This window comes from Capricornis sumatraensis, chromosome 13, assembly GCF_032405125.1.
Source record: "Capricornis sumatraensis isolate serow.1 chromosome 13, serow.2, whole genome shotgun sequence".
Taxonomy (NCBI): domain Eukaryota; kingdom Metazoa; phylum Chordata; class Mammalia; order Artiodactyla; family Bovidae; genus Capricornis; species Capricornis sumatraensis.
The window spans coordinates 62450706-62466734 of NC_091081.1; the positions used below are offsets into that span (position 1 = coordinate 62450706).

Genomic DNA, 16029 nt, shown 5'->3' on the forward strand with positions numbered 1-16029 from the left:
GGCTAAAGAATTGATGCTTTTGAATTGTGGTGTTGGAGAAGACTCTTGAGAGCCCCTTGGACTGCAAGGAGATCCAACCAGTCCATCCTAAAGGAGATCAGTCCTGGGTGTTCATTGGAAGGACTGATGTTGAAGCTGAAACTCCAATACTTTGGCTACCTTATGTGAAGAGCTGACTCATTTGAAAAGACCCTGATGCTGGGAAAGATTGAGGGCAGGAGAAGGGGATGACAGAGGATGAGATGGTTGGATGGTATCACTGACTCAATGGATATGAGTTTGGGTAGACTCCTGGAGTTGGTGATGGACAGGGAGGCCTGGCGTGCTGCAGTCTATGGGGTTGCAAAGAATTGGACACGACTGAGCGACTGAACTGAACTGAACTGAAGCTATTTAGTGTGTGTGCATACACGCAATGTGGATTAAAACATTGCCTGCCATATCCCGATGGTGCATGAAGAGGGGTTTCAGGATGGAGAAAAGTAGGATACTGGCCCTAGATAGTTAAGTGAAGTGAAGTGAAGTCGCTTAGTTATGTCTGACTCTTTGCGACCCCATGGACTGTAGCCTACCAGGCTCCTCTGTCTGTGGGATTTTGCAGGCAATAGTACTGGAGTGAATTGCCATTTCCTTCTCCACTAGATAGTTAAGGTGAATACCAAAGGAGTGATTTCAAGGAGCCTAGCCTTTTGCATCTTCCCAGACACGGAAAAATTCTAAATTCATTAATTTGAGACATCTGTTTTTCTTTAATGATCAGTAGTCTTTTGATGTTCTGTTTTTTAAGATTTATTCATATTGAAGAATATTTAATAACAATGTTGTGTTAGTTTTAGGTGTACAGAAAAGTGATTTGGTTATACCTACACTGGAAAAGACCCTGATGCTGGGAAGGATTGGGTGCATTAGGAGAAGGGGACGACAGAGGATGAGATGGCTGGATGGCATCACCGATGTGATGGACGTGAGTCTGAGTGAACTCCGGGAGTTGGTGATGGACAGGGAGGCCTGCTGTGCTGTGATTCATGGGGTCGCAAAGAGTCGGACACGACTGAGTGACTGAACTGAACTGATACATGTATCTATTTTTTTCAAATACTTTTCCCATTTAGATTATTACAGAATACTGAGCAGTGTTCAATAGGTTGGGATAGATTGGGAGTTGAGATTGATATGTACACACTGTTACATTTAAAATAGAGAACCAACAAGGATCTACTGTATAGCACAGAGAACACTCCTCGATATTCTGTGACCGATATTTTTGGTGCAAAAACTCTGCATATCCTGGCTCCTTCCTTACCTCTTTGGAGCAGCCCCTCAGAGTTACCTGAGAGACTGCCTCCCAGGCTTAAGTCCTCAGAAGGTCTGTCAAATAAAATATAAATCTTAACCTCTAGGTTCTCTAATTTTTTTCAGTCGACAGTCCCTATATTGCTTTGTTTCTCAAATGCTGCCAGATTCTTTTAGAAGCACAAATTTGACAAATTGAATGAAGATCCAATATCCATGCCTCCTTTGGCGGGGGGCAGTTAGGATTAAAATTTTCCACTCTCACATCAAATGTTCTGAAGGGTCTGCAATTTCAAATCAATTTCAAATTGGGGAAGAATGCACTTCATGAGAAGGAAGAATAAACTGTCATAACTATCTTAGCTCTGTGAGACCTCTCAGAGCAGTGTCTAATTCATACATCCCGCAGAAGTCAGTTTCAGGGACGGGCGAATGGCAGATGGTATTTATCCCCAGCAGCGTTCATCGTCTCAGTGGCCTGGGTGTGAAAACACAAACATGAGCCATATGTCCCTCGTCTGAATTGGTGGGAAGCCTTCAAATACCACTTAATCCAGAGAATGACAGATTGAGATACCAAAAGAAATCTGTTGAGAAGTGGAGAAGATACCTCATCTGCTTCCAAATTTAGCAAAGTGCCAGAGATAGAGTTGTAGGAGAGCCCAAGAGAGGCAGCCTTGCCTGAGGACAGAAGAAGCCTCCTTCAACCGGCATAAACACAAAGCAACCCCTTAGCCTTCACCCCTCCAGGAAGGGAGCTTTGGATGAAGCAATGTTCTCAGGACCTTAACCCTACATCTTTACTGGCTTTCAGAAATGAAAACCAACTGGAAGATTTGTTAACGTCTAAAACTAGCAAAGTAGAAAAGAAATCTTGCTGCTGCTACAGACAAGCAAATCTGGAGGAAAATCAGTGATAAACATGAATGAAACCCTAAAAAGCCAAGATTGCCTTCTAGGACCTATCACTGGAGATCCTAAAGACTTTAAGAGGAAAAGTGGTAAAAATTAAGCACAACAGAGTCCAGCACCTCAAAGGAAAGGTAAATGACCATCCAATAGTCACCAGCCACTTTGCAGAGGCGGTGATTTCCAGGAAAAACATTTTGGAGAGGTTCAGTTATCTTTAAAGGATTCACATCATGTTGCTCTTAATAACGCCAACTTTTGGTTGCTATTTGACTGAAAAAAATTTAAAGCGTTAAGTTCAGAAAAAATAATTCATCATCTGTCATTTCAACAGTTCTAGTTTGAATAAGATTGGTGCTTCATAAAGTTAATCTAAGTATAGTTAAGACAGATACATATTTTTGAGTGAGTGAAAAGAAGTTATGAGAGAGTTCAGTAGGATTCTTTTTGGGAGAAACACTGCAACTAGCTAATAGGCTGCTTGAAACTAAATAGTAATGTACCTTGCTGGTAATTTGTGTGTAGTCAAACTCTTCTTTTTTAATTAAAAATTTTAATGCATTTATTTTTAATTTAACTTTTATTTTATATTGGGGTATAGTCGATTTACAACACGGTGTACAGCAAAGTGATTCAGTTATACATACACATTTCAGATGCCTTTCCCATATAGAATACAGAATGCCTTTCCCATAGAAAATATTGAATAGAGTTCCCTGTGCTACAGAGTCCTTGTTGGTCGTCTATTTTATATATAGTAGTGTGTATATGTTAATCTGAAACTCCTAATTTATTGCATTATTTATCTACAAATTATAGGCCTAAGTTTTTGAGCAAAGTCTTTAAAAAAAACACCATAGATAGAAGATTTATGGAAGATACAATGTGGGGAATCACAAAGGAAATAGAAAAAAAGTTCTTCTCAAGATAATTTAGCAAAAATTCATCTCAAGACACGGGGGTGGTAGTGTGTGGGCCAGAGAGAATTTGATTTATGAGCCAGGTGCACCGATCCACACTGATGGAGCCCTCTATTTGATGTTCTCATTAGATTTACCATGCTGCACAGACTTGTGCTCTGGGCTGTATAAGCAATTTTACCCTGCACCGATTTCCCTCTGAGATGAGTTCAGCCTGGGGGCATCTGATCTTGTCTGCATTGTAGGCTGAGGGGGAAATGCCCTCTTCACCTACTTCCTTCCCATGTGCGGTATTGGCACTAGGTCTCACTCGCTTTGTAGTGAGCATGTTTTTATTAACCCAGTTGTTTAGAATTTATGGGGTGTGGACACAGAGCCATCAGCAGGAGTTTTCATGAGGAAAGACCATCTGATGTAGAAGAGGTGTGTGAAATCCTAAAACTGATGAACAGCTGGGGAAAGGATGAAAGCGCTGGTCCAAGATTCTGAAACCTCAACTTCCCAGCTCCCTTGGGACCTCAGTCCTAGGAATGGAATCTGCTGAGGCCCCAGAGGATGGCTTCTCCGAGTTGCTGAGGCTGTGGTCACAGAGGTAACAGGAAGCAGGATGGCTGCCACCCACACAGGTGCGCTAAATCAAAGAATGCGCCACCTTTCCCCCACAAGACATGCCTACCATATGCTCACATTTGAATATGTATATGTGTGTGTGTATATTGCAAAGTACTGAAGAAACAAAGTTTTACAAAGGCTCAATACTTCTGATACGCTCAGAATGACAAGAGCTGCAAAAGCAACTCAGAATTAGATTCCCTTTTACAAAACCACAGATGGATTTCAATCTGAAGGCACAATGTAGGAAGCAAATTACTATTGTACTTTTAGGGAAGAGAAACACAGGGAGGCAAGCTCTGCTTTTGAATCAAAGCAGTCATACGTCTAAATGGCTTGTCTTCTTGATGCTAAGCACATGTTTTGGAAGTTACTAATGATAACATGGAGAAGGAAATGACAACCCACTCCAGGATTCTTGCCTGGATAATTCCATGGACAGAGGAACCTGGTGGGCCCCAGTCCAGGGAGTTGCAGAGTCAGACACAACTGAGCGACTAACACTTTCACTGATGATAACAAACACATTACACTCACTATGTGCTGGGCACTGTTCTAAGTGCTTTAAATGTTCTAAGGCTTTTTCATCCTTAAAATAACCCTAAGGTTGTTGTTATCCTCCCTACAATGAGCACGTTGTAGGACACAGTAGATGCTCAATATTTTGTGAATGAAATTAATAAAGCAAACAATCATCAATCACTTTATTTTCTTTTTGCTCTTAATAACAACTCATTCTTTCCCACTCCTGAACTTCCTTTATAATAGTAATAAATTTGTTCTTCAAAACTGGCTGCCTGTTTTGAAGCAAATGGTGAAGGAGAAGGGAATAGCTAATGGAATTTAACTAGGATAGTATTGTTTTATGATATACGTTCGTTCCCACAGTATATTATGTCAAATCTTTCATACACTCTCTCTTACATATTTATGTAATAATGCATTTGTTCTTCAAAACTAGCAGCATCATTTTTACAAAGATTGAGAAGAACAGGACACTCTGGTTAATAGAATTATGCTCTAAATTAAATCGCTAGATCAGAAGCTGTTTGGATTTGTGGACAATGTCAAAAGACCATGACTTCAGAATCCAGGGTTTTCTGTCTGTGCCAAGAACATAAATAAGAAAATATGGATATTATCTGTTTTCCTGAAAGAGCATCAGTGGATCATGAGTTCATGATTAAAACAAACATACATTAAGATAAATTAGAAGAAATTGTTGTCTCTGCAGGTCAAATATGAATAATTTTATATGGCTCAACTTGACAAGATTCTGTCATATTTTAACACAGTGTTAATACTGAATTTTATTTTCTAGTGAAGGAGGTGGGAATGGTTACTGAAATTTAACAAGGTTGGTATTGTTTTATGATATAGTTTCATTCTCACAGTAAACTATGTCAAAATTTTAATACACTCTCCCTTACATATTAACTCAACATTTCTTTAGTATGTCTTTATTTACTGATTTTAAGATTATGTAGTTATGGGATATTCATTCACATAAATTCCAAAAAGTCTCTGGGGCACTGTCCATTCAAATATAATATTTAATATTGTAATAGTAACTGGAAGGACTGATGCAGAAGCTGAAACTCCAATACTTTGACCACCTGATGCAAAGAACTGACTCATTGGAAAAAACCCTGATGATGGGAAAGATTGAAGGAGGAGGATAAGGGATGACAGAGGATGAGATGGTTGGATGGCATCACCGACTTGATGGACATGAGTCAGAACATGATCCAGGAATTGGTGAGGGATAGGGAAGGCTAGCGTGCTGCAGTCCATGGAGTTGCAAAGAGTTGGACACAACTGAGCGACTGAACTGAACTGAACTGAACTGAACTGAATGGTAACTGACTCAGCTACTGAATGTGTTTTGGTTTATAGACTACCTAAATATCTTTTTGAAAAACACATTTCCAGAAATAAATGTAAGAGTATTATAAAATGTGACATTTTCTTTTAGGTTAATTCCCTACTAAAAAGCCCCCACTAAGTTATTGAGACAATATTTTCTGAGTATAAAATAATAACAACACTTTATGTTTACACTCCAGAACTTCTCCTAAAGTATTAATATATCCACTTAATGTAGTCCAAATCATGTGACCTCAAGATCTCTGCCTGATTCCTTCACTCTGAACATGGATTATTATGATTAAAGAGTGGGTTAGGGTCTTTAAATGTGACCACTTCCCACCCATTTAGAGGTATTTGCAAGTTGTAAGTATGTCATCATTTGGGCAACAAACCAAATTCTAAAAAAGTAACACTTGTATAATGAATGATCTTCATGGAATGTTTTTTATATGCTATACACTTGGTAGGGGCTTCCCTGATGGTTCAGATGATAAAATATCTGCCTGCAATTCAGGAGACTTGGGTTCAATCCCTGGGTCAGGAAGACCCCCTGTAGAAGAGAATGGCTATCCACTCCAATATTTTGCCTGGAGAATTCCATGGACAGAGGACCCTGGCAGGCTACGGCCCACGGAGTTGCAAAGAGCTGGACATGACTGAGTGACTAACACTTTCGCTCTCACTTTCACAGTTGGTAAAGGCCCAGGAAAAACTGTACAAGTGTTAGAAAACCATAAATAAGAAGACTACAGTATACCCACCTGAATAAATTCTGACCAGTTTGGTCAACATTTTTGAATGTTTACTGGGTACGAGGAGGGTCAGCCCCTGCACTCTGGGTGCCCACCATTGGTGCAGGAGACCCCCATGCATGACTAAATCACCCATATGAGGCAGAACTAAACAAGTGCTGTGAAAATAAAAGAAATAAGTGATTCTCACTGACACAGAAATCTGAGTAAACTTCTATCTCAGGTGTTTTATTCTTGGGTCACTTCCCTGCACTGACATGTTTTGTAACAGTAGAAGTCTGGCAAAGGGCCATTTGAGGGTTAATCTTCCATCTGTACATATAATCCCCATTCTTCCATAAATTGCATGAGATAGGCTCCGTTTTCTTCCGGTGCCTTGTCTGGAGCTCGATCCTGATAGAGTCTAGATAAGAGGCCCTCCTCCCCGAGGCCCTCAGATTCAGGATGCCCACATCCCTCTGGGTCATGTTGAAAGCTGGGTAATGACGGTATACACAGCTTGCCAGTCTCAGGGTCCCAATCAACGAGCGTGGTGGATGGCTCCTCCTCTGGGGCCTCCTCTGTGTCCACATGCCCCTGCCGCAGGTGGTCCAAGTCTCTGAGCTGAGGGGTATATGAACACAGCAGTGTTTGTGGACCCAAGTCTGCTAAAGTTGCCTGTTGTTCAAATATCTTTCCTTGTAGGGACACCTCCTCCTGCAAATTGAACTCCTGTCCTCTAGGCCCCACAGAAATGTCACTACTTCTTACATCATATTCATATTCAATGACTGTTTTATCCATGGGCGTTGTTCTGCCGGGTGGCTCTTGCTGGGTTAAGGAAGTCCCTTTGGAGCTTTTCTCAAAGTCATACACAATGTCCACCACATGTGACACATAGCCCAGGTGTTCCACCTCCACATCCTCCCAGTGGGCTTCCTGGTCCTCGATGGGCTCATTCAGGTCTGATGCATCACTACTTTTTTCCATTACACTTATATCCTTGGGAGAAGTTTTAGAATCCTCCAAAATATTGAGGGTGATGAAGTTAATCACAATTTTTTCAGTAGGTACAAAAAATCTTTTGTCAAATTCATTTCCATAAATCAAAACCTAAAAAGAGAAAAGAGAATGGTTTTCATCTTTTCACTTTACAGAGACATTAAAAGCAGCTGTTAGTTAGAATTTATACTGTCCCCATATAGTTTTAAAGGCCTATACTTATCAACTCATGAAAGTGAAAGTTATGCTTGGAACACACAGGAAACCTCCCTCACTTGGACCCAAGGGACCCAAGTTGCATAAGATGCACACGGCAGTGAAAAGTGGTTCCCTGGGCGGTCCCGATCTAATCCAAAGGTCAGGGTGTGATTGCCCCTTCCTCTAATTGGCTCAGGGCACTCAAGGGGGTTATTTCAATTCTAGAGCCTCATTTTAAAATTCTGTAAAATCAGAATTCCTGCTGTGTCCGGAGAGGTGAAAACAAATAGAGGTTTTGAAATTCCTTTGTTAATTACAGTTTGAAAGTGAAAGTCACTCAGTTGTATCCCACTCTTCGTGACCTTATGGACTGTAGCCTGCCAAACTCCTCTGGGATTCTCCAGGCAAGAATATTAGAGTGGGTAGCCATTCCCTTCTCCAGGGGATCTTCCTGGGCCAGAGATCGAACCCAGGTCTCCTGCATTGCAGGCAGGTTCTTTACCACCTGAACCACCAGGGAAGCTCTAATTACAGTTTAAATGTATTTATCAATAAACCGTCCTCTGGGCCACCAGCTCTTTTCTGCATATACTCTGGACAGGAAATGTGGAAGGGTATGAAAACTAGGTGTAAAAAGGGAACTAAGCACATGACTAGAGATGGTTTAACTAACTGCCCCCCTACACTATGCTATAATAGGGCTAAAATCGGGAATTCACCTGCCAGTTCATAGCAGATGGAGAAACTCTAGATCATGGGAGGAAACTTAAGATTAACATTTTGCTGGAGATACGTGGACAGTGCCAATTTAGACTGTTGACCATGAATTACGTTCCAGTTCTCATTGTTCACACTATGATGGGATTTCATTTAACTGGAAAAAGGAACTCCAACATCATTCTGTTATGAAAGCTTTGGTTTCAAAAAGCCACACATGGTCAGTTCTCCTGTGCCTTTTCCTTCTAGGAAAGGTCTCCCTGTCTCATTAAAAAGCTAACTCTGAAACCTAAATGAAGGCAGAACAATAGAAATGTTTTAAAATAGAACAGAAATGCACGTATGTATCATGTACGTATGAACATGTATTTTCATAATTCCCAAAGAAATAATTTTTGTTAAAATTCGCTCAGCCCTTGGAAACCCTCTAGTACATGGTGTAGAAGCATGAGGTTTGTTCCTTCTTTTACCGTCTTGCTTCTCCTTGCTGTGAGTGATGAAGTCCTGGCCACGTTCCCCCGAACGTGTCTCCACTCTGTCTGTCTCCAGCCCCATCTCCCACTCTCCTCTTTCAGACTCTCACCTTCTCTCTCCTGGACAACTCTCACAGTCTCCTAGCTGCTTTTTTGTTTCTAGGCTTCCTCCCCTTAAAGTTGTCCTTAACACTATCCAGATGTATCTAAAACTCAATATTGACCCTGATGATTCCAACCCAAAACCCGACAGAGTTTTGCAAACACAATGAAGCCCAAGAATAGCACCTTGGGCTAGATAATTCCTTCGAATACCACCCCAATTCTCCCATTACTTGGCCTTACTCCCTCAGTCTCTTCTTTCATAGCTCCTTATCAGGAATCTTATGGTTTAGAAATATTATGTGGTTTTCCAAATATCCACCCACCTTTTTGACTCTGCTATTTTTTCTGCCTGTGGCAGGTGCCCTAACTCTCTCAACATTCATGACCAAGCCCTGGCATGAAATTCCTTCTGATCTTCCAGGTAGGGTGCCACTGCCCTTCCTGTACTCTCAAGAGTCCCAAGAACCCACTTTCATCTTAGTCTTCACATATCATTTATTTATTTATAATTTGGCATTTTTATTTTTTTAAATTTAAATGTATATATTTTAATTGGAGGCTAATTACTTTACAATATTGTATTGGTTCTGCCACACATCAACATGAATCTGCCACGGGCGTATACATGTTATCATTTAAAAATTCTAGTTCCAAACTAGACTTAAGCCTCTGGAGGGGCATGGATCATAACAATTTATCTGTGTATCTCAAGACCTAGTCTAATCTGTTCAGTAAATATAAAGTCTTTGTCAAAATAAAGGAATCTTTCTCTTTAGTTATGTTAATGAGCTAACCGAGTACAGAAAGTGTTTTTAACTCATCAACTCTAACTTGAAACTCACTCTGCCCATAAAAGGAATGGTATCTGTTCTAGAAAGTCCTTTTCTATCTTCTTGGAGGTGTGTTATAATGCCTTTACCACAGTAATGCCTTTACTCACCAGATTTGCTGGGTGTTTCTCTTTGCCGACATGGATATATCTGTACATGGAGTAACCCATCATAGAGAAAATAAACACAGTAACAGATATGGGCAAAACGTACCAGAGGATGATTTTAACCTCCAATGCTGTTGTTTGATCTGTAAAAATAGAAAAGTGAGGTGGGGTAGATAGTTGTGATTTGGTGGGGTGGGAAAACATTGCTAATGTCAAGCGACTTTGCAGAGATCAGTTTAAAAATTAAGTTTTATCATTTATAAACTGAGAAGCTTGAGCTAAATAAGGGATCTCAGAATTCTTACTCTGTCTGACAATAGGTGGCCTTAAGGAATCATCTGGACTTGTCTCAAACCTTTATGGCAAGGATGCCTTAACAACCTGAGTCAGCAGATATTCCAACAGTTTATATTTGGCTATGAGACTCATACTAGTCCTTATATTTGAAGTTAAGTGTGTATTAAGGCAACTCAGAGCACTGCAAACCAAACAAAACCCTCTTGTGACGATCCCATTAAGCTGCTCCATGTTTCCACATCACTCATTTGACTCAATCTTTTCCATACATTCAGGAGAGGAGAAGAACACTGGTGTCATCTTCTGTGTAACAAATAGAACAATCCCACACAGTTGGCCAGGCCTTCTGGTAGGTCTGGAGTGTGGGGATGCGTGTGAGAGGTGGCTGAGGTAGTATGTGATGGGAATGGCAGTAATTCTCTTCCAGGTCCTGCTGTCCTGTAGGTGCATGGTGAATTTAAAAGTCCACAGCAGAATGAAAAGATCTGCTGAATAGTTTTAATAAAAGTAATCCTGGATCACCACTGATCAGACTGTATGGTTGATGGACAGGACTCATTGTAACTAATTTATATTTGCTAAGCTTCTATGGGGTACTTGAAAATTGAAAGGGTTAATTTTACATGTCAATCTATGTAGGCCAAGGTACCCAGTTATTTGGTTCAACATGATTTCAGATGCTTCTGTGAAAACTTTTTTTAGATGAGATTAGCATTTATATGAGTAGACTTGAGTAAAGCAGATTACCCTCTATAATGTGGGTGAGCCTCATCCAATCAGTTGAAGGCTTTGATAGAAAAAAGGCTTGATTACTCCTCACTCCTCTGGAGAAGAGAATTCTGTTACCTGATCACTTTCAGACAAGAACTGTAACATCAACTCTTCTTTGGTTCTCCAGCCTGCTGGCCTGCCCTATGGATTTTGAATTTACCCTGTGCCTTCAAAATCATGTGATTCAACTCCTTAAAATAAGTCTTTTTCTCTCCCTCTTTGCGTATATACATATAAAGATTATGTATATTGTGTTCTCCAGAGAATTGTGACCAATACAGCTGTAGAAAAAGGGCAGCTTTAGCACAAATGACGAAAGTTCTAGGGCATTGCACACGTGTACTCAGTTGCTTAGCTGTGTCTTTGTGACCCCTATTGACTCTTTGTAACCCCAGGGACCCCAGGAGCCCACCAGGCTCCCTGTCTAGGGGATTATCTCGGCATGAACACTGCAATGGGTTGCCATTTCCTCTTCCAGGGGAAGTTCCTGACCCAGGGATCAAACCCACCATCTCCTGTGGCTCCTGCACTGGCAGGTGGATTTGTTACCACTGAGCCACCTGGAAGGCCATTCGTTACATACTAATACAATCAGCAGGAGTGTCCTGAGAGCATTCTAATCCATGCAGACATTGGATGCTCTGGATGCGTAGTCCTGGGAGCAAGCTGCCAAGTTACTGTCCAGTTAACTGTCCAGTTAAAAAATGGAAAGAGAAGCATCATGGACTTCTGGTCAACAAATGCCAGTAGGAAAGGTCCAGGTACATGGGTCTAACTGCAGGTTCTTCCACCCCAAAGAGTGCATCTGTCTACACGTTCCACATAGAAAGACGCCGATAATGCAGATATGGCAGGTGACTATCACCTGCTCCTACTTCAGGCTACAACTCAGCCCAGTCCTCTTTAAAAAAAAAAAATTTTGTATTGGAGTTTAGCTGATTTACAATGTTGTGTTAGTTTCAGGTATACAGCAAAGTGAATCAGTTATACATAAGCATATATCCACTCTTTTAGATTCTTTTCCAATACATGCAATTACAGAGTATTGAGTAGAGTTCCCTATGGTATATACTAGGTCCTTCTTAGTTATCTATTTATTCTAGTGTGTATATGTCAATCCCAGTCAGTCCAGTCCTCTTAATACAATCTCTAGTCTCTGGACCAAACTCACCCTGCTTAAACAATGACTGATGGCACCAGCACACGTTTGCAACAATCAACTAATAACCTGTATCTGTATTTTAGGAATTGGGGGATTTTGGAGAACAGAAATATTTCCAAGAATAGTCCCCAAAGAGGTAATAGCAAGTTTTTGAAAAAGTAGACCCTCATAGTGGTGTCTTAGAAAGATACCTGGGTTGATCAACAGCTAGGAGATCACAGAAAAGGTCAGAACCTGAAATGGAACCTTGTTGTTTTGTTACTTTTCCAGGACTAGTGAGAAAGTCAGCTCCATCTGCTTGCTCCTGCTGCTGCTGCTGCTGCTAAGTCGCTTCTATGGTGTCCGACTCTGTGTGAAACCATAGACGGCAGCCCACCAGGCTCCCCCGTCCCTGGGATCCTCCAGGCAAGAACACTGGAATGGGGTGCCATTTCCTTCTCCAGTGCATGAGAGTGAAAAATGAAAGTGAAGTTGCTCAGTCGTGTCTGACTCTCAGTGACCCCATGGACTGCAGCCCATCAGACTCCTCCCTCCATGGGATTTTCCAGGCAAGAGTACTGGAGTGGGTTGCCATTGCCTTCTCCACCATCTGCTTACTGGGAAGTATTTCATTTAATCTGTATTTTAGTTGCTTTAGCTTTGCCGATAGCTTGAATGATTTCCACTGGGAATTCATTCCTACCATTTGGCCACTGATCAAGCTGTTAGTAAACGGAACACTCTTCCAAATACAAAAATGATTTCCTCAATCTGCTTTGTTTTGCCTTTTGCTTGTTTTGCATTTTAATTTTATTGGACATATGGTAGAGAATGCTTTGTTTAAAAGGGGAAGGTATGATAAGGGTGGAGATTCAAACATAAGGCTTTTCACTTTTGATATGTATTCACAAAATTCCCTTTTTAATCCCTGGGACAGTTTCATCTCAAAATGTGGAAGGCATGAGGAGAGAAGAAAACAGGGATTCTGTCACCATTCCTGTCCCATAGCTGTGATGAAAAAAGGCTTGGGGGGAAATGGTTGTTTCATGTGGAAGGCCGGCACATTTGGAAGAGAGAAACAGAAGAAGAATGATGAAGAGCTGTTCCATGAAGGTAAACTTTAGGATTTATTTTCAACTTTTATGTTTTGAGTTCAAGATCTTACCACTCTCAGGGAAAGTGTCAGTCACTCTGTCATGTCGGACTCTTTTGTGACCCCATGGGCTCCTCTGGTGCACAGAGGAGTCCACCAGGCTCCTCTGTCTATGGAATTCTCCAGGCAAGAATACTGGAGTGGGTTGCCATTCCCTTCTCCAGGGGATCTTCCGGACTCAGGGATCAAACCTAGGTCTCTTGCATTGCAGGCAGATTCTTTACTGTCTAAGCCATCAGGAGGACCCTCCCTCAGGGAAGAACAATTAAACAAATGCCAAGCTCCTAACTCTAGTCTCCTAACAGGAACAAGAATCTTCAATCATCCTTCCTTGTCAGCCAAGTTCAGATAACATGAGAAGGAGACAAATAAATGGAAACAGAGAGAAGCAACCATAAGACAGAGAGAGAAGTAACTGATTTGCTGACCCCAGGCCCTCCCATAGCCAGTGAGTAATATTTGAACACAACCCATACAGTCTCTAATTTATATTCTGGAGGAACTGCCAAACACTATCTTAAAGTGTTTTTAGGGTACTGTCTGTTTCTAGGAATAACATCATCTGATGTTCTTTAAAACCCAAAGGACTTCTACTGAGCAGAGTGATTATAGATTTAAAGAAGAAAGACCATGAGTGTAAAAATTCCTATAATGCTATTTCTGCAAGGCAGAGTGATATTGGCAGTGGACACCAGGACCTGTACTGAGAATTCCCCAGGATGTAAAAACACTGTGAGTCAAGTTCAGAGGCAGAGTCCCAGGCTGTCTGGGGATGGTTGTTTCTGCCTTCACTTCAGCCTGTTTCTGGTAGACATGGATTTGTCAAAACCTTGTCTACACTGCCACACTTCCTTCTAGTTTTACCAGGTTTCCTTCCGCAGATCAGATGAGATTTTCAAAGCTTACCTTCTAGAGTACTGACACACTGCCTCTCAGAAGGGTGAGTGTTGCGAGGAGGGCCTGGGACAAAGGACTCCACAAGTACACAGTACAGAGTGTCTGGCTCCAGCCAGCTGAACACCAGGGTGTGGTTTGTCACACACTGGGACCACTAGGATAGGGAATTACAAACACAGTTAGAGCCAAAGATTTCCAGCAACCCGCAGACAATAACGACAGAAAGAAATAGAAGATGGAGGTACCATTAAGTCCTTCGCTATCACTATGAGTTTTCTTTTTAGCAACAGCTTTAAAATAACTTTTCCCTTCAGCTCGGCAGGGCGTGGTCAGGAACTGAACAAATTGTGGGAACAATTCTAAATAATGACATAGGAGGGATTTCTTCTTCAACTTTGTCCTGTGTTCTTGCTAATATTTTTTTTCTTTCTTGGAGAGTGACTGGCAGATGTTAAGCAAGCAGAAACTCTCCATCAAAGTGAGGTGGACAATCGCTCTACATGATAGCAACAACATCATAGCAGATACTTTCTGTAAGGAAAATCTGAAGGTAGCTCTTTAAATTTCTATGCATCACCTTCAACTGTATCCTGCAAGGCATCACTTTTGAGTAACACACCTTCCCAGATTCACATGCTGCCAATTTTAGAATCAGGGCTGCATGTTCCAGCATTAGCTTCAGAAAGTGACAGATTATAGGCCCCCATTCCATTTCAGGCTTACCGTTCTATTGGATTTAGTATTATATATGGACACATTATACTTCAGATTAGAGTATATTTGTTGCATGGAAATAGAGCTTTCTTCTGGGTTTTTCTTCCACTTCTTTGGAGCCGTCAGAACAATAGAAATGGATTTCTCATCAGTAGTCAAAGCAACCTCTGGTGGGCCAATTTGTGCTTAAAGGGGAGGGGAGAGGGAATTATCATGTTCAGATGTAGAAAACACCTTGAATGAAGCTACAGTATAATTCCACTGGGATCAAAAGCTCTAAACCCCATCTTCTTATTTGAAGTGCCTCAGAATGCTCACCTAGACCCAAGTTATACCAAATTTTGAAATAATCAAGTCACAGACTCTGATACAGTGTTAAAACAGCTGATTTACTTAGTCACATGTAGTTCCTAGTTACTTGGATAAACAGTATTAGAGGATAGTAAATACAATTAAAAGTGTTTGCAATACTACTATGACCTGACAAGTTGGTGATAAATAACATTAATCAGATTTGAGGTGTTTGTAAAGATCAGCAGCGGAGAAATGAAGCACTGCTAAAGACCTCTGGGGATGTAACCTTGGGAGAATGATCTAGAACAGAGATTAGCAAACTTTTATCACAAAAGTACAGGCTGTATTTTAGGCTTTGCAGGCCACGTGATCTCTGTTGCAACTATTATTTATATAAATGTAAACACCATTCTTGTCCTGTAGAAAAATAGAAAGGAGTGGGGTGCTGTATTTAGTCTGAGGCTCTGGTTTGCTGACTTCTGATTTAGAAGGGCAGCAAGGGAAAGGTGCCAGCTCCAGAACTCAGGGAGCACTTGTAAATGTCATCCTGGCAGCTCTGAGTGGGTCCTCTATGGCTGAATCAGTCTTAGATTGGGGATGGAAAAATTTAAAAAGCAAATACTAGGAAGATGTTGCCCTCATTCCGAGTTATACCTAGATATTATGTCATCACACTACTGAGTTTATAACAAGCAGAGACTTAGTTTGGGGACCAGAACAGTCTTTTTTTAAACTTATTTTTAACTGGAGGATAATTGCTTTACAATGTTGTGTTAGTTTCTGCTGTACAACAATGTGAATCAGCCATAGGTACACATATAGCCCTCCCTCTTAAGCCTCCCTCCTGGAAACAATCTTTAGTCAACCTGTGGGCATATGTCAAATAGTTTACAAAACCACAACATTAAGATAAATCTGTTCAGTTGTTCCTGAAATTATACAGTCTCAATTGAGCGATAAAACAAAATCAAAATTTGACAGTTTGGCCTCTAGTGT

General features: G+C 41.0%; 1 protein-coding gene across 1 annotated transcript in view; it reads right to left on the reverse strand.

Annotated features, from left to right (window-relative positions):
• Window positions 1-6655: 6655 nt before the first annotated feature.
• IL20RA (interleukin 20 receptor subunit alpha) overlaps window positions 6656-16029 on the reverse strand; it is a 32880-nt gene continuing 23506 nt past the window's right edge. The window contains exons 4-7 of the mRNA XM_068985293.1: window positions 14749-14924; window positions 14035-14179; window positions 9770-9909; window positions 6656-7447 (exon numbers count right to left, since the gene is read on the reverse strand). Coding sequence (XP_068841394.1) covers window positions 6656-7447; window positions 9770-9909; window positions 14035-14179; window positions 14749-14924 — 1253 coding nt within the window. The remainder of the gene's footprint in view (window positions 7448-9769; window positions 9910-14034; window positions 14180-14748; window positions 14925-16029) is intronic.